The 25,748-nt window shown below is 42.2% G+C and overlaps 1 protein-coding gene across 1 annotated transcript in view; it reads right to left on the bottom strand.

Annotated features, from left to right (window-relative positions):
- The window catches only part of rtn4r (reticulon 4 receptor), a 49,975-nt gene extending 24,630 nt beyond the window's left edge, over positions 1 to 25,345 (bottom strand). Inside the window, exon 1 of the mRNA XM_085786286.1 lies at positions 24,741 to 25,345. Coding sequence (XP_085642412.1) covers positions 24,741 to 24,762 — 22 coding nt within the window. The 5' untranslated portion in view covers positions 24,763 to 25,345. The remainder of the gene's footprint in view (positions 1 to 24,740) is intronic.
- Between the last annotated feature and the right edge of the window lie 403 nt (positions 25,346 to 25,748).

The following is a 25,748-nucleotide window of genomic DNA, read 5'->3' as shown; positions in this document are numbered from 1 at the left end:
TTGCTAATGATGCTGAAGTTTTTTCACTGGTTTTAATAGAATCTTTTATACGTTTAGATATTTTTTATGTTAGATAGATAGATAGATAGATAGATAGATAGATAGATAGATAGATAGATAGATAGATAGATAGATAGATAGATAGATAGATAGATAGATAGATAGATAGATAGATAGATATGAATATTTTCTGGAAGTGGTATATAAGTATGTTGATGAATAATAAAGCAGCCTGGCATCAAAGGCCATGAAAAAAGTATGTCCTACAACGGAGGGAGAGGGAAAAAAAGACAAAATAAGAGTAGACAGCTTCATGACTAATGGTTTATACGCCTGTGGATCGACATCAAAGTCAGCACTACATTAATAGAAAGATTCATTATTTGAAAGATAAAAAAGAATGCGATCCATTAACCAGACCTTTTTCCGCTCGGCTCTGGAAATTCTCCATTTTGTATTGCCAGCAGCAGATTTGATTTAATAATGTGCAATGATTCAACAGTGAAATGCCAGCACCAGGCAAGCCAAAGGAGAGAAAACACACGCAAGAAAATAAAAAAATAAAATCATTTACATTCAACATGTTTGAACTAAGGAAATAACATAAAGTTACTTAATGAAAATTAAATTGGATGGAGACACTGTGGGATTGCTGGGGTTGAAAAGTCGGTCGGAAAAACACTGAATGAGAAAGTATAGAAGCTAATTCAACAAGAACTAGTAACCCACAACACATCAGCCAGAATATCCTCGTGTGTGGAAAGAAAAGGAGCCTCACAGGTCGTGTGTGGGAGCAGATTATTATAGCCTACAGTTATGTTTTCCACAGACACAGGGTTTAGATGGATGTACGGGTCCAAAACAAAAACAGCTTTGATGCTGAATAAGACTGTGTTTTCTTTTTAGACATAAAGCCAACAGTCTTTTCTGTTTTGTTTTGTTCTTTTTCCTTTTTTTTCTTTTTTTTTTGACCATTGTGATCTGCAATATTAACCGCATGCTTTGTGATTGTAACCATGACAACAAAGGTCCTCTAACCTTGTGCTTCTCTAAGTTTTTCACATCAAGAACCGCTCAACTGCCTCAGATTTAGCTTCCTTTGCTTCCTTTTACATATTTTATTATAGAAAGTGAAAGCCTTGACCAAAATATTCACCCTTTCAACCAGTGTGTTACTTATAGGTAGAATTATAATAAACAAAAAAGATATTCCACTTTTTTTCTGGGCAGTCTCAAGATGCCACCTACAACGCCCTGGTGGTTTTGGGAATCACTGCCCCAACCTGTAGGAACATTTCCTAAAACTAAGGAGGTATATTTTGTGCCTTAACTGTGACCTTATGCACAGATGTATTACTGTAAACATGACGACAAAGGTCAGGTATGGCACAATCCTGCATGGTCAGGTACAGGTTGGGGTATCAACATGAATAAATAAAACAAATAAACAGGATTAGGTGACCACTCTTTATCCGTTACTGATCCAGGAAGGTCCCATTGAGATACAAGATCAAGACCTCATGCAGCTCATATCCTGCTTTGTTAATCTTGCAGCTGTGTGCAAGTGTGCATTCATGTGTATGTGTGCGTGAAAAGGCATATTCATAGGAAGTACTGCCCCTGTGTCCACGCAGTACACCAGAGAGATGTTGTAAACAGTTTTCTTTTTTTTCTTTTTTTTTGGCTCCTGCATCTCTTTGTTTTGAGGTAAGCTTCACAGTTTGACGGCTCAAATCCCAGTAGCCGATGGTATAAAAGGCAAATCACACCAAAGTGAGTGTAGCAGCTCAGCTGTTTATCAGCTTAACATGGCCGTCAATGGTGTTTTTAAGAATATCAGTGGACAGTGTCAATAGTCCTAATGAAAGTAGATTCTAGCAATCAGCAAGGATTTATCCTCTGGTTCTGTGATTGTATTAGCAAATCAGACGACAAAGCCTCTGATCAATAGTCCGTTTGAAAACAAAATTATCACTTGAAGTGGTAAGCCAAGCTGTGGGATCACATGGGTTTTAATTGTTTTTCAGACACGACGTGAAGCACTGACTGCAAACCTGTGTTCACCCATTCTGCTTATTAATGACCAAAAAAACATGATAACAATGATGCTATAATTTAACATCATATTAACAAAAAACATGTTTGCTAGCAATGTAGTAGCAAATAAATCAAACTTCATTATAACAGATTTTCACGCTTTTCGTTTTGAAATGATAAAGAACATGACATGATGGGCAGAGCCAGATATTGGGGGTTCAGACTTAAGAAACTAGACACTATCACTAAGGTCCCGCTAGTTGCCAGGCAACCTGTAGATGCCGATATTTCCCCAGTAGCTAAAAAAAAACAACAAAAAAAACAGCTTCATTGATTTTTCTGGTCAAGTCAGAGAGACTGTGGGGAAATGACACCAAGGTTTATTATATTATAAACTTTATGAAAGATTCAGTGCTTTTGGGAAAACACTGGGGGCTGGAGCCCTATAAGCTGCTCCACCCCACCCCCACCGCAACCCCACCTACTGCCCACCCCCCGTCGCTCCTCCTGTGTCCAAACTGTCTCAAAAATGATAATAGTTTGGACCATATGTCCAAAACTGAAAGATGCCCAGTTTATTAATTGAGAAAAGGAGAAAATCATTACATCTGCTGTTTTTTATTTCATCTTCTTCACTTGGCCAGACTTTGCTTTGCGCTCTGGGAACCGTTGCACTGGAAACCCTCGACTGTTTACACTCCTGGCTCCCAGTCAAGCCTCTCTTTGTGCTGGGGGCAGATTCTTGTTTTGGACGGGAAACTCCTACATGCAACAAGAGTTTATTTTTTCAGAATTACTGATATTTGCTAATGAGTCTGTCTAAAAGAATAACAAATAGTGATAATGACTCTGACAGGTTTGTTCTGTTTGACTATGTCCGAAAATTTTAAAGACATCAAATTTATTAATGGAATCCACACATTTGAAAAGGTGGACCTAGATGGTGTGGAGTATGTCTTTGATAATGCACAGTCATCCATCACAATCTCATCTCAGTATATACTATTACATATGCACTTGTTATAACTATTACTCTGTGGTGTATACATTTATTATTCTTTTTCTCAGGCTTTGCTTTGCAGTCTGCGAGTCTCAACACTAGAAGCCCACTAACATCAATGCCGCCGGTTTACAATCCTGGCTCCCAGTCAAACGTCTTTGTGCGCCGCCGAGGGCTGATGCTTGGTCGGGGGCAGGAAACGCCCACACACAACAAGAGTTTTCTATTGAAACATGTTGTTTTGTTTTTGGTTTGTTCCATTTCGCAATTAAAAATTCTGCCATCAAAGTTGTGTTGGGTTAAATACCAGAGTGAAAGACGTTGGTTAATGAGTCTGGTAGATAAGTGGCATCATAATGCAGAGAGGTCTGCAGAGAGATGGCCATAAAACACAGCCAGCTTTTGTTTGGTTTGTGGTGTAATAGAGGGCCGTGTTTCAGCAAAATCCTAATCAAAAGTCGCCGACTGATTCCTATCGCACTCTTTTAACTTTTAGTCTTGTCTCTTGTCTTCTCATTATGATTTAACAGGGCATAGAAAAACAACACTGACAACCCCCTGATATTTAGACCTATTATCTAAGCATTTCTGCTTCCTAGTGGAACAAATTGGTTGTCTTAAGCACGACTCCTTCACACAGTGCGAGATACAAAAGGGGAAAGGGTCATGGGAAGAAAAGCACACGATTCTCATGACTGCAAAACCTCATTGAGTGGATTCTTCCTCTTCTACTTCACTCGAGCTCGTTCTCGATGGTGGGTGCGTGCAACGTAGATGTGGACATGAAGGTTATATGGCCTGACGTCTCCTCGCTGGATAGGTATGACCGAAGGATCCTAAATGGACAAGATAAACACCTGGCCTTTATAGCTGGAGTGGCCTATTACATAAGGTTGTACAAGCTCGTCTGTGAAGGCTGCCCTCTGATATTGCCAGCAGAGCTTAAGGAGGGAAAATGCAAAGCCATCATCTTGTGGCAAAGGGAAGAGAGAGACTTTATGGATTACAGATTTTTTTAAATATATAATTTTTTTCTCAAACGGAATATCATAGCACAAAGCAGGGATAAGCAGACAACGGCTAGAAATCCGCTTGTACCTTTTAAATGTGCTATCAGACCTGTTTGTGCTTTATATAAGTTTCCTCTTTGGCATTTCCATGCATGCATACGTAAAAGGGATTTATGCCTCTAAAGAGGCTTGCTGCAGGATTGATGCTCACTGCAGCCTGACCAACAAGACGTTATTGGCAACAGGATGGAGCCGATATTTTGGAGGTGAAAAAAAAGAGACTCCAGATAAAAAGCAGACATCAATGGACTGTTGTCACCTTCACTAATGCCATTACTTTAAACTCCAGTATTTCGAGTTCTGTCAATCGGATCTGGCACCGAGCACTATCAGTTTGCTGATTCCTTCCCCTCTCTCGGAGACTAATATCTAACTTATCTGATGGGACCTTGCGCTTAAATCGACACTTTGAAGATCGGGACTGAGGTCACTATTTAGGAGTCTATTCCCTTAAAGAGCTTATACTTTTCTTGTAAGCTGTACAGACTAGACACACTCCCCAAAACGGAGTCAATAAAGTATCTGCTCATCAGGAGAGCGTGACAGCCTGAGAGATGAGACCACATCAATCATGTGGACTCCAATAGCAACACTGCGGCTCAGATAAAATGGGGCATGAAGACTGGCGGCTCCTTAAATAGGCACCAAAGGAGCCAACTGGAGACCTTCTCCATCCCTCTTATTTGGAGAAAGGTCAAGAGGTTGTTATACTCTCAACAACTTTTGAGCTCTTTGCTGCTGTTTTGATTGAGAACCAAACTCTTTCAGGGTGCCAAAATGGGCTCAAATTCTTCTTTTTTTCTTTTTGTAATCACTTTCACTAAAATCAAACAGATTTTTTTTTTTGGCCCATACCTCCAGGAAAGAAACCAAATGCCATGCACATTGCAGAATAAAAAGGAAGAGATTAAAAGACTAGCTCACCCTCCCCTCCTCCCGAGGTAACTTCAACTTCTCCTCAGCCTTTTTCATTGTCACGTCTCATTTCTGCCAAAACAACCATTGCAAAAATGCAAAACGAGATGCGTGATGAACCCAAACCAGCTCTGGCACAGGCTCCCCAGGGCAACTTCAGAGCAGGCAAGTAACAGCAGCAGCAGCTGTTGTGTTCTGGCACCTGTTGACTGGGGATGTCACCCGAAATACGAACACGTGTCTGTGAGCGACTTAGAAGCGCCCCGCCTTTATATTACTGGGGAACCCGGGAAGACAGTTTTTGAGGTGTTTTGTTGTTGGTGTGAATGTATTCAGACAGAGGTCCCATGCTGGCTTCTGACCTACTTTCCCTTTCAGAACCATATTTTGACATTTTCTGTCCAACATCAAAACCCTGCGGTTAAACACTGCCATTCGGTATTTTTCACAAGTCAAGTCAGATTTTTTCACCCCACACGTTTCCTTTTAAAGATTCTTAATTTGTGTGAGTCAAACTCTCTCCAACGGATTTCAAGATTGAGAAACAACATGACTAAACGTACGGCATACTGGATTCAAGGTCGTTACCTCTTGTTAGGTCTAAAGAACCTGTGTCAAAGGAAACTGAACCTGTAGGCTGAGTGGTGTGCGCCGCTAATTCAACTTTATCAAGGTTAGTTTCAGTCCTCGCCACGAGGTGCACTCGCACTACACAGCCTGTCAAAACAGTGGATCCCAATTCAGGGGCTGCGTCCTTCGGAGGGCGAAGGCCAAACATAGACTGAGCTGAAATGAGATGGTCTAGCCTAGGGTTACCGCTTTGCATCCTCATCTGTGCCCACCCTCATTGTGGCATCACAACGTATTGCTCCTGTCACCTAGCAACCTTGACATTTTTTATTTTTCTAAAACTTTTGTTGTTTACTTGCGGAAACCTAACTCTTGCATTTGCACAAAACACCTTAAGTTTTCTACTTGTTTTCTACTGACTTGCAGCATATTCTCCTGTGTTCACAGATTTGCTGCCATTAGCACTTGTTGTACCTGTTATCACTTTTAGCGAGCATCAAAGAAACACCCTCCTGCTGTTTAGATGGAGACTTTACCACGATGAACTTTGCTTTGGTGCAACAATGAAGTGATTCCTTAAGTTTAAGACCAAGATAAGAAGAAGCATTTTAAGGAGAATATGTGCAACAAGCTTGTGGTTCTCTGTCAGGAATATTTATTGCTGTATTTTTTTTATTACCAGCATGCAGTGAATCTTGGGATAGTGGCCTTGTTTGGGAGAATAATAATAAAATTTCTCAGCTGCATGTCTCGAGGAACCTTCCAAATGGGACAGAGCCGATCCGAAGGATACTGCCCCTAAAGTGGGACACAGCTCATGTTTTCTGTGGCTCTGATGGGAGTGTGAGGAAGTAACTGTGATGATTATGTAACAGTGATGTCATCAGCTCGATCAGCATGAGATTAATCAACACATATGGTCCTTTCCCATTCGCACTACTCGGCTCGACTTGTTTTTTTTTGGTTTTTTTGCTTTCCCACTAGGATAACCAGGTACCTCGTACTTTCTCTGGTAACGTCTCACATCCAAGTGAGCTGAACCGATACTAATACTTACTTACGTACTATAAAATACTCAGTTGTAATGGAAAATGACCATTACCGAGTTGCCGAGTAGTGCTGTAACTGTGTAGTGGAAAAGGGTCATTATTCTGATGAACAAGAAATCAAATTGAGCCATTTTTTTAAAGCAAAAATGTTTCTGCTTGCCTTGTCTTGAAAATGACTATAAATTAAATATCTTTGTTTTTTTGTTATTGCTTGTTTTCTGATGTTTTACATACAAATGAGTGATTAATTAATTGAGAAAATAATGTCAGATTAACGGATTATGGAAATAACAGGTGCAGCCCTCAATGAAACAAACTTAATTAACTCATCATAGTTAACTGCTAAGATACTGGGAACGTGGCAACATTAACACAACAATAGACTCGTGTGGCAGAGGAGGTCATCTGATCAAACTAGCTGCAAACAAGTCATCCATTCATTTGGACATAAACCCATAAAAGTGTGTGCATATAACTGGAAATGCCAGTATTCACCCCTCAGTGCACAGGAAAGACATGTGCATGCATACGACAACTGAACTGATCTGTAAACTGTGGATGGATGTTTGCAGGAAAATTTGAGCAATTAGTTCCACTGCAGTCAGTTCAATCTTCTTTTTTTTCAGTGTATCTCAGCATATGACCATGGTTATGTATGGCCATATGGGCCCTTTGAAAATCACCTCTCATATCTCTGCCTCTCCTCCTCGCCGGGAGAATGCCAGCATCAGTCACTTTCATCTGTTTTCATCACCTTCCTGCAGACAGATAACTCATCTGAGTGTCTCCTCAGGTATTCACTGTGTTACAGTATGCAGCTAATGGCACAAATATACTACAGGCACCCGGCCATTCATCTTCTTACCGCTATCATCAAGTCAATTAGCCTAGTCAATATGCTGTGTCAGTTATTACCCACATTATACCATAGGTAAATTACTTCTATGCAGTGCAGACACCTCTATCAGCTTGACACCAAGGTCAAGGCAGCTGGATGGGAATCAGGATGACGGATTGACAGCCTCAGTTAGGTGATCCCTGAGTGCTTCAGTGGGAATGCTATATGGAAAAAAAGTATGCTGTATAGGAGGCGTCATGACATGAGGATAGTTCAATCTAAAGTTGAAGTAAAGAGCCCCCTTATGCACAGAAGAAAAGCAGAAAGAAGAACAGTATTAGTATGCATGCTCCCCCTCTCCTCCTCTGTCGCTCTCAGTTCCAGGAGTTTCTCTACAGCAGTTTGATCTTCTGTGCCATCACCAGCCCTGCTACATCATCTTCCAAGATCCCTCATTCCCTGTTTTATCTTAAACATGCTATGCCAGTGACAGTGATGCCGCATAAGGCGGGTGGTGTAAAAAAAGAGCAGCTGAAATCTTCTTCTGAGGATCCGAGGAAGCTGATGTGACACTCGATCTCTTAACATTTGTGCTGCCGGCTGGCTCCGCAAGGAGAGGGGAAGAAGGATTGTATTCTCCCGCCGAGGGGACATGGTTAAAATTTACTACAAGTTTTTTGAGATGCAAACGCGCGGCAGGCGAAGAAACTTTCAAAGAGACGCCAGGCCGATGAAAAATATACGGCACTGGGGTGACAGAGAGAGATGGGGTTTTGTCTTTCAGTCACAGCACCAGATGTATGTTTTGTTGTGTGCTGCCAGTCAATCCAGAACAAAGCGTATCCATCTCCCTGCTGATCTAAACGGGCTATAGGAAGCCAGTATCGACTCATATGGACGTTTTTTTTTTATAAAACCCCCTATTTGGTATTCAGGACGAGCTGCGCTTGGCTTGACTCTTTCTAATTTCCACACCACATTTGGGAGGCAGCGTTGCCTCATCAGAGGCTCATTTTTTTAACAAACTGAGCAGGGGAACAGCTGCAAGTCTGGAGTTTTTGTTGCCGACATGGAAAACAGTCATTAAGGCAGTTACTCGTGGCGTGTTTGTGTGGTGCCCCATTTTGCGTGGCAGTGAAATCACATTGTCACCTGGGAATCCGGCAAATTCACTGAAACCTGCTCACCCCGGTAAATATTGAAATTCACTGTTATTAAAGTGTTATTAGGTTTAATTCCTGTAGAAATCACCCACCATTTAAGTAACAATTTCTCTAAACAAGCAGGTAAATAACAATACGGCTCAGAGTGTCCCGTTTTGCATGGCTCAAATTTCTTGCACATCTTATCTCATTCCAGCTGAATGTTAATGAACCTGACGGCACCGTGACTGAATTATTAAACCTGCAACTGGCTTGTACCATTCAAAAGATGTGTGTCACTTGTTTTCCCCCATAATCACTCAGGATTTATAAGGGTCTATCAGCATTTGACATCTGCGGGTGTGATTTATTATGGATTCACCTGATTTGGTTTAATGCAATCAAATAGACAGGAGCAGAATGAATTAGTGGTAAAACATGACCTGACGATGAGAGATGTTGTCTTTCATACGCATCGGTGTCATCTTCCTTTCTTTTTTCCCCCACTCTTCCTTCGCTCCTTTCTTTGTGTCTCTGATATTTTAGGTTCATTTCAGTCGCATTGCATTTTAATTTGGGCTGGCATCCTTGAAATTAAAGGAAGATAAAAGGGAAACTGGCGCTATGTTAATATCTCTTTGAAGATGGAGTCAATCTGGCAACAGAATGCCTAGCCCTTATTTTCCCTTCCCGTTCCCTTCTTCCTGTATTGAGCACAGTGGATAAGAGATAACTGCAGACTCAGCTTAGCAACAGCTTACCTTAGGTGGAGGAACTCTTAAAGCCCTCCGCTTTCATCCTGCTCCTTTTGGCAGCAATCTGGCTTTTGTTTTGCCTTTTTTTTCATCTACATCTGGACACTGAATATTTATCTATGTAATTTCTGCTTATTCCGACATCCTTCCCTGCTGAGAGACACAGGCTGCACCTGTCTGGCTGGATGTTCAAAGGTATAGATTAACCTCCATCCACAGTTTACATTGTGGTGTGTAATATCAAGTAAGGGGGGTAAGTAAAAACACTTTCTGCTCACGGGCTGCAGGCTGTTGTCGACCGCTGTTTCTGGAATAATGGCTGCACAGTAATAACGCCTTCGTGTGTGCAGTCACAGCCATTATGCGAGTCCTTCATGCATTTAACCTGCATAATCCTCCATTAGCATTGCAGATAATGAAAACGTTATAAAGTAGAAACAACCTGGTGGATTGTGGTGCAAAACTCAGTTAATCGGCAGACAGTTTTATGTAAATTCTGATGATGTAACCTATAATTTTCCCACCAAGAGTTACTCTTGAGGGGCTGCTCCAAAGCACAGCAGAGTTTCAACAAATGCTACGTCTGTACTGCTTCCTATCGACTTCCTCAAATGTCTAATTCTGCTGCTTTTCTAAACCTGATACCTGCTGCAGATTCTGTATTTCTATCTAAACATGTTCTCTGTAAATAAAGTAAGAAATGCTGCATAAATCCAAGTGCGTTGGCTTTGATTTCTCTGCTTCTTCTAATGCTTTGCTCTCATTCAGTTTGTGCCCCTCTTTGTTTCATTACAGACATGGATTTTTTTCTTTTTTCCCGATCCTCGAGGGCGGTTTTTCCACTAAAAAAGTGTGAAGTGTGAGAAGCAATTCGCCCGAGTTTTGATGACACCCATATCAGCACTCTGCACCCAAGCCTCCATCTTGTCTTGTGTGAGAGCAGGGCGAACATGTCACGCTGCGACGTTAATACCCAGTTAATTACTCTCATCTTGACCTGCCGGTAAAATGAGCCCGGCTGCCACTGCCGCCCATGTTTCTGTTATCGGTGCAAAAATGCATTAGCGTGCGTGCCCCCTTTAATGGCTTTAATTAGTCGTGAACGGAGCTGATTCTCCTGTTAAGTGGATGAGGATTCGATACTGTAATACAGTCTCAATATGCTCTAACTCTATCTCAATGAGAAGGAGGTGCACAGGAGGATAGTTTGCACAGCAATGACAGAGGGCGGGCTGGATGAACCCATTCAGTAATAAAAGAGGGTATCACACACACTCCTGAGCTAAATCAGACAGCACTCACTCTCTCACTCTGATATGAAAAGGACATAATTAGAGCGCTGCTGTAGCGACACAGGAATCCTTATACAGGAGTTGTTTCAATGTCAGTTACATAATGTTGAAAGAAAGTTTCCGCCGGAGCAGATGAAACATCGTCAAGGTCTACTCTACAGTCTGCGCATGGAAAGGAAGTCATCTTCCTATCATAATAAAGTCAACATATCCTGAGAGTGAGTGTGAAGAAATCAACAGCAAAAACTAGTGGGAAAATAAAACAACAAATGCTTCAATAAGCCTCCGTCTGACACGATATCACCAACACAAACACGTCACTGTTATTTCACTTTTAGTTGACAATGTTTGCCCAATAAACGCTTCCTCAATAAAACGAAAAAAGAAACCCTGCAGAATCCGTAAATGAGGCCACTTTGAGGAAGAGAGGCCCATAAAGCCCGTGTCAGTAAACCATATCTGCTTTCATCCGCTTCTCTGCAATAAACTTTCCAGTCTCTAGTCTCTCCATTTGCTGAGTAATGCCTTGGCTGGCATCGGTGAAAGGGGGCAGAGCTGCTCACTCTGGAAGAAGCTAATGGCTGTTTATGGTTTCTAATGCATGATGCTATATACAGTAGGTTTTTTTTTTTTTTTTTTTTTTAGAAATAACAGGTCTCTATTACGACATGTGCTGGATGGAGCCCGCTGACAGGAAGTACTGTGACACCATAAGTGACCTCCCAGAGTGTCTGAATGTATTTATCTTAACCCATTAACCAGCGGTCGTTAATGGAACAATGCTTCTACATGAAATCTGGCAACCTGAGACAATGCTGGTCAATCAGAAGCTCTTAAAACTCTTCCATCAAGGAGGAGGAATTGAGAGGCTCCTCCATCACAGCAGCCGGTTTCAACTGGAATATAACAGGGTGTACTGTACTGTAGGCTTGTATGTGCGGGGACAGAATTGTCCTCACCAAAATTTGGAGTGAAGTCGTTCACACCATGTTTGGGACAAAATAATCCCCCTCCTCCCAGAGGCTACGTCTCCAAGACAACCAATTTAGCCATGCTAGCACCTGACTGGCTGAAGGGGACATGAAGCCCAGAGTGGATCGGTGTACTGACAACGCCGGGTTATCAGCGCTGTCAGTCCGGACCTCAAGCATGGATGAAAGTGGAGTATTTTTCCCTGCTGCCTGAACTGCAAAGCACAAATACACAACTTCCTTTTGCCCACACCAACATGTTTGGTACTTTGAAGATATCACGGAAGGAGCTTAAACTAACTTAAATGGAAATGTTGTGTGTGACCTAACGTCACCGGCTTTACATTTTGAGATTGTTAATACAGATGCATCACTGGATTAGCAGCAGCCCTTTATCATTCTGTCTTTTCTTTAAACAAGTAAAAATAATTGCCCTAAAGTTCCTTCTCTTTTAGTCTTTGATCTGTTATTGTGTGTTGCTTTTATTTCAATGTAAATCTTACATGTTAATAAACCGTTTGCTTCCAAGAGGTGTGTTGTGTTTCCAATGGCAGACAAATCCAAAGATCAATCCTACACCATTAATATCTTGACAACATATTGTACCAGCTCTTTAGAGGCAATGTCGATTTTTCAAGATAAAAATTAAGAAGTAGAAGAATTCAGAGCATTTTGAAATGTGGAATACATTTTAAGCATCTAAACCATGTCTCCGCTGTCAGTGTTCAACCTTCAGAATAAGAAATGACTGAATGGAAAACAGTTGTTGAGGTCTTTGAACCTGGGTATCAGCGACTTTGTTTGTGGAAGGACATGTTGCTTTTTACTTGTAAAGTGCCGGGGGGAAAATAATATGTCTTCACCTGTATTTTATTGTGATGAGAATATCTCAAACATTTCCACTGCATGCAGGTACAGTATGCAGCCTCACTGGGGGAAAAAAAGCATAATTGCATTCCCTTGACATTTCAATTCAAAAGAATACATGGAAATATTCTGCTTTTAATTCTGCTTGTAGCATGATCTTTTCTAATGGATTCCTACATTTAATAAAAGGACAATTAAAGTGAACGGTGTATTTAACTTTAGGCTATATTGAACAACAATACATTTGCGGTGATGACTGTGATGCGTCCCTCCATGTGTGCTCCCATTTATTTAATCTATTTTACCTTTTTATTTTTAATCTTTATTCTTATGTTGGTTCTTTGAATACCTCAACAAATGTATGTCAGAGGCTTCTCTTCATAGTTTCTATTTATATACAGCAAGGTTTTTTTTTTCTTTTCTTTCTTAGTACATGAATAAAATACCTGAATCTGAATCAGCTTCAAAACTCTGAGGTGCTTCCTTGTGAATTGGATGGTTGCTGGTGTAATTGATTTCAACAGCACCTCTTGTAGACTACATAAGCTACCGTACCACTGGTGGTTTGCAAAAGAAAAGGACTGCATTTAGGGTTTCACCTCCTTTCCTTCGTTTAATCTTCATTAATTTATGAGTGAAAGCCCCAGAAAATCAAGATTGTTAATGAGATAAACACTGCGTGAGATTACAGATCATTCATCAGTTGTCTCAGAAAGGCATTTTATGGTACGCTGGGCTGTTGACAATAGATTTATTGACTTACGAGAGGAGAGCGCCGTGTCCTCGCTACAGTAGAAAACCCTCTGTGTGATTTCTGAACTGCTGATCAGATTCTGCAGTGTTTTTAGCCCTAATTTCAGCGTCATGCTGGAGTAGGCAACAATAAGCAGGAGGGAAGAGCTGGAGAGGCTCAGGTGTCTTTCGCTTGGAGGGGAAGGTTTACCTATTTCATGGCTCTTTCTCCAGAGTTAACTGTGGGAGATGGGGATGTTACATTACACTCACCCCCTCCTGAAAATCAGACCCGCCTCTTAAACCTTGTGTGAGTCAGCAAGCAGTGGGAGGGTGGTAGTGAAGGTGTGAGGGACAGGAGGGAAGGGGAGTGGGGTTCTAGCAGCCAGCAAAAATTGTGTGTGTGTGCATGCATGTCTGGCTCATCCCGCTGAAGTGTGTATGAGCTGAGAAAAAAAGTGGAGGAAGAGCACACACACTCTCTCTCTCTCTCTCCTGTCTCATATTTCTCTGCGGTGTAATGTGCCGCTTATTCATGCGATGCCTTTTAAAGGCATGGTGGGAATCGCTTCACAGTCAGGCATACGAAACTCAATATGCTAATGCCTTCCAAGGGAGCGATGGAGGGGGGGAGAAAACATAACCTGTCAATTACCCGCAGCAAAACCACGGAAAGATTTATTGAAAAACCACCAGAAATTTCTACAAGACAAAAGAGCCGAAATGTGCAATGGATCAAAAACACAAAAGCCACCAGTCGTTTGACAAATTAGAAAATCATGTCAGCAAAATTAACCTCCTCTGACTTAATGCCATAAAGTTGAACTCCATCATGGCTTAAAAAAAAAAAAGGGAAAGCATACGGCGTGCACCTGTATGCAATTAATTCTTAAAAATCCCAGGTGGAAATTTGGCTGCTTTGATTTACGCAAACAGAGAAAAAGCTTCATCTGTCAAAACTCTTTATCCAAACAAGTGTAGCAGGGTGTGTAGCTACAGTAGTTCTGATGACAGATGGAAAGATGAGTAAAAAAAATACAGATACACTGTGCATCTGGAAGGCACCACTGTAATCTGCCTGCTTTTTTCCGGTGGCGGCAAAATTGTCACCCCCGTGAGTGTCTGTTGGCTGAAGACCCAGCGCTGGCACAGCGGGACCATCAGAACTGGTATCAGACTATTTCGTTTCTCACACAGACATCATCAAGACCTCCTCAGCGTAATTTGTTTACAGCTCGGAGATGGAGTGTTGGCAGTGCTCATCTTCCTCACTGGAATAATTGCTGTGATGACAGGCTTTGCCGGGAACACGTACAGGCATGTGAAAACAAGCACTATTTCTGATTTTCTGCAGGTTTTGGAAACCGAGCCAATTTGGTTTTGTCCACGGCCGACGACATACACCCAAGTGCAATCTTTTTTTTCAGTCATCATCAGATCAGGTTCAACCTTTGTGCGATTCAATTCCTGAATGTCAAAGGGATTCAATGGGATTTTTTTTTTTTTTTTTTTTTAACCGAGGTCTTCCACCTGCTCTAATGTGCTGAGAGCTGTGTCGAAATGCTGCACTGCAGGAGCCAGTTGCTGTTGCTTCAATCCTGCACAGTGCCCAGATATAGTCATCCACCATATTTTCAGATGGGTACATTTCCATTCAGAGACTCTACCACTGATTGATGTAGCATATTAGGAAGTGAAAAAAGACACATCTCTGTTTGCTTTGCTGAACACCCACTGTAAATCTTTCTTGGGAAAAATCATCAAGGGAACAGGAAGTGATGCATTTTGTGAGTCTAGCAACGGCGCTGATGGGAATATAGAACAAAAACAGGGCAGTTATCATGATCACTTATTTGCCACCATATGGCTGAGCAGACAAGGGTCGTTACACGCTACTGAAAGTGATGCTTTAAAAAATAAAGGGCAAAGATTAAGATGTCAAATCGCCCGTTAAGATACAGAAACATTAGAAAAGCCGAGCTGAAATAAGGGGAAAGCTATAAGCCGTCATGCTGTACTCAGAGGTTCATGACCTGAGCTGCGGATGCTGTGACAGACCCGGATGACATTGTGGTTCATGAGAAGTTAAACCCAACGGTTGACATATGGTCCAGTGTTCCATGTGAACCTCATCAGAGGAGGAAAATCCATGTCGGGCACTCGCCCCGCTATAACCACAGGATCCGTGCCCACCCCGCCTTCCACCACCTCCATCATCATCCCTCCCTCTATCTTTCCATCCCTCCCCTGCTGCTTCCCCTGAGCCAGCAGATTACAGATATCATTATAATGGACGTCCTGGCAGGCTAGCTGCGGTCACATTTAATTTGCCGTGGTCTGATATCTACACAAGATAATCAGCATTTACACCTGAGAGTGAAGACAGAAAGATGAGCGACAGTGTGTGTCTGTGGTTGAGACAGTGATAGAATTAGAAGGGAGCGAGCAACACGTTGTGAAAGGACTAAGAGAAAGCAAGAGTGAAGGGAAGATTGTAAAGAATCAGAGGGGATATGTATTCAGACACACACAATCCACAGGGACAAAAGGAGAGGACCAATGAAGCACACTTGTCAGATTTGCATTTTAATAAGAATAACCTACTTTGGGCCCCTGAGATGACTGAGCGCAAAACCTGATTCGCATGGACATCCCTGAGCACAGATGTTACATTTTAGCTTGGAAATACATGCATTTCCTTCATTCAGCATTTCACTTTGCAGGCAAGGCAGCGTTGTCCAATTACATGCAAATCACCGATGGTGTTCTTTTAAAAGTGAAGGTTGTAGGGCACTCTGATTGTAGCAGACAAGTGGGATCGCCATTGATTCTACTTTTTATGCTCGTGGGTATGTTTAGAAAGTCTTACTTGGCTTCTGCAGCAGTTACAGGATTATGCATTTCCTGCTCGACAAATCCTTTTACCCCTACCTGCAATTGAGGATATTGATTTGTGTATGGAAAGGAAGTTGTGTCCGCCCACCTGAAATTTGTGGAATTCTTGTATGAGGTCACCAGAACGGGTACATATGATATACGTTAAGCACAAAGGGAACGAGCTTTCACATCTACAACAGATCAATTTCGCCTGAGCCGCGGAGTGGCGGCCTATTTCCTTTGAAGGGCTCCCCATACATATTTCAGCTGTGAACTACCAGTCGAGCTCACAAGGAGCGACACATCACTGTTGTGGATGTATGGCAATGTGACTGTACCAAAATGCAATTTGTCACCGACTTTGTGAAAGGCTTTGTTCCTCCTCAGTATGATGGAAATACGACACAATGTAAGATAGGAGTGTCTGTCTATCTGTCTGTCTGTCTATCTATCTATCTATCTATCTATCTATCTATCTATCTATCTATCTATCTATCTATCTATCTATCTATCTATCTATCTATCTATCTATCTATCTATCTATCTATCTAGTTTTTAAAGGTCCCATATCTTCTTAAATTTTCAATAGATAGATATGTGTGAGCCAATTAGAAGACAGGATCCGAGACCGTCCTCTGATTGGCTGACTGTTTTCTAGCTATCAAACAAAAATAAGTCATATTTCATGTCAACATTCAGAGAAACCAAACTGAACACAGGTCGAGTTGTGGGCGTGGCCAAGAGTGTTGACTATTTTGTTGTCATTTCAGACAGTTGTGACATCACAAAGTTACAGAAGTCCTAAATTACTTATTTTAAGGCTCAGTGCCTGAACACAGTTTGTCTACAGAACTGCTGTATGAATATAAAACCCAGACCCTTGATTTTATATAATCAAACAAGACATGTAAATCTTATTTTTATACAATATGGAAATTTTAAAAGGTGCTATACAGATGGACACATACAATGGTAATTCAGCATGCTATTCAGCTTCTACTCTTTAGTTTGGGTAGCCTATCTGTGGGTGAGGTTAAAGTGTTCCTTACTGTATCATCTCAAGGTCTCAAGGCTTTTTTCCGCTCTCACCCCATACTGCAGAACCACCTTTAGAAAGCCTGCTAAAATATTCAACATATACTTGTTGTCCTTCACATGAAAAAAAAGGCATAGCAGCAGCTATTTATGCAAGTCACAGAGTCCTTCTGAAGTGTTCCTTCAGAACTTCGCCTTCAGTGAAGATGTATAACAAGAAGTATAGGATCCAACAACATATACTGTATATAGTAGAGAAAGGTGACATCCCCCCCTTTCTGTGGCTTAAGTGTCTCAACAACAGTGAAGCCAGGGATTGATCAAGATGGCGCATCAAAACACCAAATCCCATCTGCCCCGTTTGCAAACTAATCACAACAACGGACAGACTCACACAAGATGATCAGAGGGATTGGTAGGGAGTCCATTTTGCGTCACTATCGCTAATGAGATCGACGCTGCTAAAAATACCACAGAATATTTATGCATCCGTGGGGAAAAAAATGGGAGATTCTTCCTCTTCTTCAGGATTTCCTCCCTCTGAAGAACTCGGTTAAATATTTGACATTGTCCTGCTATTGAAAGCACAGCAGCTGAAACAGACCTCAAATCAGGTTACATATCAGAATAATGTGGCTCTTCAGTGTTTTTTGATGCCATCTTTGCTATCACCAGGTTCTCTGTTGCACTACATTTACAAACAAGAATTTTTGCACTACATTCTGTATGTGCTGTATAGACAACTTGATCTTTTTTTAAATCTTTAAAATCACACTCCATGTATGACTTCTATGGCTTTTATTCTCTGAATCAGTGCTGATGCTCAAATACTGAAACCATGAAGTATAAGGGTAGATGTCTGGAAGTCTAGGTTCTATATCAATATTGTTAAAAGTATCAAATGCTCAGTTTAGGATGAAAAGCCTGTCTTCAGAGATTGAGCCTTAAAACAAGGTGTCCAGACTTTTGTAACTTTGTGATGTCACAACAAAGTACTTAGCCATACATTAAGCCCGGCCCATACACATCCATCAACCAGCCTTGTAGGATTTTGTTTCTCTAAGTGTTTTCCTGAATTTTTCGTCTAATCACTCATAAAACAGTCAGCCAATCAGAATGCCTGATCCTGCACAAACCTGTTTTTACTAGAGCTCTACAGAGTCCAGAGAAGTTAAAGCAGAAGTGAGCGGAATGTTTGTGTTAATATAAGTCTTAAATAGTTCTATCTTCCGACGGCAATCACTTATTGGACGAGGACCAATAGATCCATGACGAGGGCGGGGACTGCTAACTCCATCGGCTGACAAGAAGTTAGCCAAAACGACCGGATTGCTTACTTCTGCTTTAAGTGTTAAAAGAAACCAACAGCTTCTGAGATGGTCAGACTGCTGTGATGTACATGTATGAATAAAAAAAAGACGTTACATCATATATCATACCAATCCAGTAATTAATAAAAGGTCTACACCCGAGCTCCATCTGTGTCTGAGTTCTGGTGTTTAACCCGCCTCCTTACGTGTGATCAGTGACATTGTACTTGTGCTCACGTCTTGGATCAGTCAGCCACTTTATCTCTCTGAGTGACACTACAGCCTGCGAGAAGAGGAGCCGAGCATAGGGTTGACTTATAAGGATGACAACGGCTCCATTCAGGCGTCTAATTTAAGAGCGGCTTCTGCTCTGTCTAATTAATAATTTACCAGGCCATCAGTCAGCCTCCCCATTGTGGTGTAATCAGCGTCATCAGTGTTCAGGCAGCTCGCTGCACACTCTTTCCGCATCTGCAACAGGATTAGAACAACCATGCAACTTTCATGGATACATGGACACAAAATTGGGCATCCTGATATCCAAGGACACAACAGAAACAGAAACAGCAACCGCAACAACCCCCATGCACCTCCGCTCCCTCCCCCTCGGACTGATAGATGACAGTGCAGCGAGATGGGCAGTGTGTTTGACAGATTAGCCGGCTCTGTATGAACATGGTTAGGAGCTGTAGGCGTGTAATGTTATTGCCATGTTGAAGGAATCAACAGATGCAGATGCACTCCCCTGGGAGTGAGGGGTGGGAAGTGGTAGTGGTGGTGGGTGGGGTGTTCGTGTCACTCGCTGGCATGCATCACAACTCTTTAGTGAACATGCAGCTGCATTCAGTGTGCAACATTTTTAAAAGTTGGGCTTAGAGGCACATTGAAGGGTTTGCTCTGCTCTGTCATGTGTAGGCACCTTTAAGAGATTATGATACAGTGTCAGGGGATTTTTGTAAAAAGACATAAATAAATCCCCCCATAAAGACTTCCCCCGCCTCGCTATACCATAAAGTTGCATAACAACAATTCATCTGGTCCTGATTCTTCCCCCGTATCCTCTTTAAGACAAGAACCAACATTTTCTATCTTTATTTTTTATTTTATTTTAGGAGAAGAGTGTAGGGAGCTGGGATGGAAAAGGGGGTTAGCATCTACAGCATGTTTTCTGCTCGTTGTCCCTCCAAATATTCTGACAGTACAATAATAACCCACAAAGAGGATTAAGGACTGGTAATCTGGGGGAATGGTGTATTCCATTTCTACTGCTTTCTGTAATTTTTTTTTTTGCCCCTTAGCTTCCTCTGTATAAACAAATAGAATTTTACTCGTTTATCCACTTAGTTCCTCTGTCTTGCTGATTAGCAGTGAAGGGCTGGGAGACTGGGATAACCTAGAGCGGATGGTTACAAGGATATCTGAGGCCAGCATGCCTGCCTATGTATCAGTGGGAATCTTTGTGTGTGTGTGTGTGTGTGTGTGTGTGTGTGTGTGTGTGTGTGTGTGTGTGTGTGTGTGTGTGCACATACTGTATAAACAAATGCAGTGCTACTTGAAGGGCGCGGCCAATTAAAAGAAGCCCCTGAAGGAGTGTGCTCATCAGGATGCAGTGAACACAGCAGATCCACTCTCAGATAGCCTACTGCAGTCTGTCACTGTAACTAAGGCATTAATACCGTCACAGCTCTGTAGCATAAAATATTGACATCTTCATCCTTTAAGAGTCTGAGCATTTAACAAGAAATGTGAATACGATGAGACCCCACAGTATCACATTTATTGGGCTCCAAAACATTTGACTAATTTTTGTACTTCAGCTCTTGTTTCTTGTGTGTGTTATGACTTATAATGCTAATGGTTTAAATGTCCCATATTGTACCAAGTAAGACTTTTGTGTGTTGTTTGATTGTACATCAGGTCTAGGGTCTACTGTATATAAATGCTGTGAAAGTATCAAAGTCTCAGTCCAAAAAGAAGTACACATAACCTGTATTCAGTCAGATGAGCCTTCAAAACAAATCATCAGGAGTTCTGTAACGTTGTGATGTCACAAAAAAGCAATTACCATTCTCAGCCATGCCTAAAGCCAAACCCACTCAGACCAACTATCTTTTTTTTCTTCTTTTTTTTTGAGTGTTTGCCTGAAATCTGCAATATTTTTGATGGATTGCTAAGAAAACAGCCAGCCAATCAGAAGAGAGCCTCAGTGGCTCCACTCTTCTGATTGGTTCACTCTCTAGTTGTTTCTAGAGCCCCATAAAGATCCCTGAAGTACACTGACATCCTTATATCAACGCTTCAAATAAAACGGAATATATTTAAAACCAACTAAATTAAAATAATTTTCCGATATAAAATTAAACTGTGTGATCAAAAGTCCATAAAATGGGTAATTAGACTGTAAGAAAATTAAACTTTATGTTTTTGATGTGCTGCAAAAAAAAAGCACAACAATTTCAATAACATTTTCCCGTGGGGGATTAATTAAGTATCCTGATTCAGATTTAATAATTACATAGAGAAAAGAAAAAAAAATCCGCTCATTTGAATTTTTAAACAATAATGCTCGACAAATTTTAAAAAATTTAGTTACACAGTTATACTGTGAATGTATTTAGAGTGCTTTTTCGGAGATGTTTTAAACACCATTACCCCACATATTACACAATCTGTTGCTAAGAAATTTTAACGATGAATCACGGTGAACGTGTAATTGGACAGAATGTTATTGACTTGTGGGAGACGAGACAGAAACAGATTCTGTTGTTATGGAACAAAAAAATGCATTGTCGTGCAGGTAGCACAAAGACAAATGTTACCAAGGCTGAATGCCTACACTGGACCACACTGAAGCTACATTAAACTATCTTTTTGTATCTCTCCTCATTGTCTGCTGATGCCAGTGGCTACCCACAACACATTGCTTTATGTGAAGCCATGCATAACTGAACTGCCAAGCAAAAACTTTTACAGTCAAACATTTTGAGCTCTGAATGACAGTGCTGACCCCCACTGACCCTTCCCCACCCTCTACAAAAATCAAAACAGGCTGCAAGAACCCATCCATGACCTTTATCGACCTCTGTTGGTGACCAGAAGGGATTGCAACATTATTAACCAAAACTTATCATCTTCCTCCTCCTGGTGCTGCGCAAATCTCTGGTGCTGATAATGAGGCTTATTAGTCTTCATAGTTGAAAGGTCTTGCTCAAAGCACCGTCCTCAATTGTCTAAGACTTGGGACAAAAATAAATCTGTAAATGAGACTGGAGAGATGATGAGTCTGTTGAAATTAAGGCTGAATACTAGAAATCTGTTCACCTGACAGAGTGATCAATGAGTATGTTTTATTGACCAGCAACCAGCCCAGCTACAGATATACATATGATTTCATGTTGTGCTATAAAGGATGTAAAAATCTTAAACATTTTCCATTGGATACCTCAGGAGAAGAGTGCTCATTGCTGACTTAAACAAATCTCGACATTAGCTGACAAGAATGTAAATATCCCTCAATGCAGAGCTGCTAATTCATTTTTCTCCCAACCCTCTCTCATTTTGCTGCAGCTTTCATGCGGTTGACACTCTGACATGTGATGAAAGACACTGACTGGAGGACGCATGGGTGGCAAGTCTGACAAACAGCAGGCACGATAAGTTGCATAACCTTCACACTTCTCAATTTTGCATGCTCTCTTTCACTCTTTCCTTTCTTTCTTTCTTTCCCTTCACTGCCTCTCCCTTCCTCAGACCTCCCCATATACTCGCACAACAGTACACCCACACACTCATTATCCCTCACATCCCTCTGTCTGCGCTTATATATACACACCCATACAAACACAAAGATGGATCAATTTCACATTCCCTTTCAGGATGCGGAAGATGCCATGTCTCATTGTCAGTTTATGGCATGATGTCTGATTCCACTAATGCTGCTATGCAAATCAGCTATTGTTGTTCTTTTTTTGTGTGCCAACTTTTTTTTCCTTTATGACTTTATATTGTTCTAAACAATTATCTCGCCACCTCAGATGCTGCATCTTGTAACCTATTTTTGAAAATAGGGCAGGAGTTTTTTTTTTTTGTTTTTTTTTGGCAGGGTACGCCAAACAATAACAAAGTTAACTAATTGAAAAAAAAAAGCCCTCATTGTGTAGTGGTTTAAAACTCCCGAAGAGAAAGCATTCAGTTCCACCATAATGGTTTTATCCATTCATTTGGGCTTTATTGGCTTTGCTTGGCAGTATACAGGGAGCAACGGCACCCCCGAGCAACAGCTTTCCCACAGAGGCATTTGATCATATGCTGACTGGCTGAAAAAGAGTGTAAATTAAAGTCCCACCTCACTCTGACACTTTAAACACAAGACACGACAGGTCATATTTTCTCGGGCAAATCAGGAGCCTGAGAGATGGATACCAATTATAATTGCAGCGGAGGAAAAAAAAAAAAGAAAAAATCAGACATAGGTGTGTGTCAGGAGCCTGGTGCTAAATCACACCAGCAGTCGGATGATGAAAACCTGCCTGTAGGGTCTGTGGGACCCAGAGCCATTCTGTGCCAATGAAGGGGTGTGCACTTGAATTTGCATCACTCTGTGACATATCAAAGAGAATGCACAAGTAGATGTGCCTCTTTGCATTTCACAACCAGGAAAATCAAAGTTACTCTGTAGGCCCACAATAATCTGCAGCTTTTCTTACCATAATCCTGCAGTTTTAGCCAAGTAATGAACAACGTGAGGAAGAGGGGAGCGAGTGCAGCATGTTGCATAAGGGCTGTGTGTGTGTGTATCCGTGTTTGTGTGTATGTGTGTGTGTGTGTGTGTGTGTGGGGGGGGGGGGGGTGAACATGCCTTTGTCACCTCTCTGGGACCTTTTTTTGGTGTATACTGACCTTGTTGGGACCAGTTAGCCTTGAGGGGACCAGAGCCTGATCCTAATGAGGCAGGTTAAGGGCAAGGTGTGAATGGAGGTTAGGTTAAGGTTAGGGACAGACATGAAACGGTCTGAGGTAGTGTTTGGAGGGGGTTAGATGTGAAGGGTGGGGGGTCGAGGGATTAGGGATTAGGGAGGTGCAAAACGAATGGATGTCAATGGCAATGTCCTAATAAAGATAGCTGCACGAACTTGAGTGTGTGCTGAGGCAGCGTGTGCAGGGGCGGGGTGGGGTGAGGTGATGAGAGCTTTCCAGCAGCTCTTGATGGAATAAATTGGATGTTGCATACATGCACTTATCTAATCACGGTGCCGCTTATCAAGCACCAGACGCCATGTACCTGTTATCCGCTCCACACTGCTGATACAAAACACCAACATGTACAGATCAGGGCTGCAGGGAGGCAACACGCGCACTGACATGCCAGGTGCTTCCTCTTAGAGCCACCAATTAGGGCACGCTTGCGCGCGCTCGCAGTGCACACGCACGCACTCATACAGCCTAAGGCACAGCCTCCTCCCACCAAGACATGAAAAAAAAAAAACTCTTCACCCCTCTTTTTTTTAACCAGCGGGAATGTGAAGAGCGGCTCTGTCCTCATTAGAATATCAAGTCCAAGTCAAGTCGGTGGAACCTACAGGGCCCAATTCCCCCCGTAACTTCGGCGGCACCCTGAGTGGGACGATGCCACAAGAACAACAATTACAAGCCAAGGAGATGGAGAGTTAATCGGTACCGTTGGGCCGCCAAGCGGACCATCTGCAGACATCAAACGCTCAGCCTCCAGCCTCCAGACGGGCTGAAGCGGATGCCCGGGTTAAGTTCTGATATCACGCAGAGCATATTGACCAGCACAAACACTTCCATGGCCTCTCACGCACACACACACACAAACACACACACACACAGAAGCACACAAAGAGAGAGAGAAAAGGAGGGGTGGGCACGCGCAAAATCTGCTCTGAATTATGACTCAATTAAGAGCCATTGAGTCAAGGTCGTTTACAGGCGCAATATCCATAACTGATCCTGACTCTGCTTGTTGGTCCGCTCCTAAAGAATCTAAGAATACTTTGTTACTGAGCAGATTAGATGGAGGTCTTTTGCGCATATTGTCAGGCATGTACCAGTTTAACCAAATCCTGGAGGAGTCGGCAGAGTAACTCCAATTAGGACATGTGATTTATCTTTAGCTGTGTCTGTTCTCCACAGAGCACAGACTCTGCCCGATGTAGATTTTTTTTTTTACTCTGCGCAGTAACCCCGCAGAATCCTCCTGTCTGCTTTATGTGAAAACTTTACAAATATGTCCTATTGTCTGGCGTCTATATATACTCACCATCAATTGTGACGGTCTTCATGATTTTGATGGGGGTGAAATCCAGTAGCTGTATAAATTCCAAGAGGAATGAATCCCAAGCGCGCGCGCGGACAGATAGGATATCCGCTGTTTATTGCAATTTATGGGTAATTGCAAATCCAGTGCACGGGTGGGAGACGGACAGCCTGAAGCAAACCCCGGCACCCTTCAAACTTTAGCCGTAGGTCTTCCCGAGTGGGGAGCCACGTCTCCGGCTGCACCCGAGCTCAGTCATTTGGACGAAGGGATTCAAAAAAAAGAGAGAGAAGATAGTCAGCAATAAACATCCAAATTGGGATCAAGAAGAACTCGACTCACCAGTCGACACCTCCCCACAGAAAAATATAGGACGCGCAAACAGCTCCGGAGAAGAGCTCAAAGTGTGAACGCAGAAAGTCGGAGAATCAACGACACGGGCGAAAAGCCAGGATTTGATCCATCTTTTGAAAATCGCTGCACATATCCAGTCCGATCACTTGCCTCCGCTGTATATTTCCCAAGTAACACAGAGGAAAAGTGTGTGGTGGTGGATGCGCACGGATGTCGGCCGCACTGGTGCGCGTCAGTGTGCGTTTGCCACGGGGAGGTGGAAAGGGAGGGCGGGGCAGCGAGGTGCGTTTGGCGGAGAGAGAGAGAGAGAGTTCAGAGATGAATGTTTTATGGCTCTCGATCACGCTGCAAGAAATATTCCTTTCAAATCTCAAAGTGGGATTTTTTTTTTCAAGGCGAAGCAAATTGTGTTTATTTATTTCCATGTGTCGCGGTTTCTGCCTGCATGGCTTCACGCGGCGGGATACCTGCGGTTATTTATAGAGCATCCCCGACACAAACAAAACAAAAACACGCCGAGGGGAGAGAAATCCGTCGTTTTTTTTTGTTTTTACATAACTGATGGACTTTGAAGAGTGAAAGTGAGACTCCGCTGCTTCACCCAGACAGACATTTCTTGCAGCGCAGGGCTGCACTCTAATGAATGTTTTATGTGCA

The sequence above is a fragment of the Trachurus japonicus genome, chromosome 9 (assembly GCF_045865225.1).
Source record: "Trachurus japonicus isolate A0001 chromosome 9, Traja_1.0".
NCBI classification, from domain to species: Eukaryota; Metazoa; Chordata; class Actinopteri; order Carangiformes; family Carangidae; genus Trachurus; species Trachurus japonicus.
The sequence above is the reverse complement of the archived record's forward strand: the minus strand, read 5'-3'. Positions and strand labels throughout refer to the sequence as shown.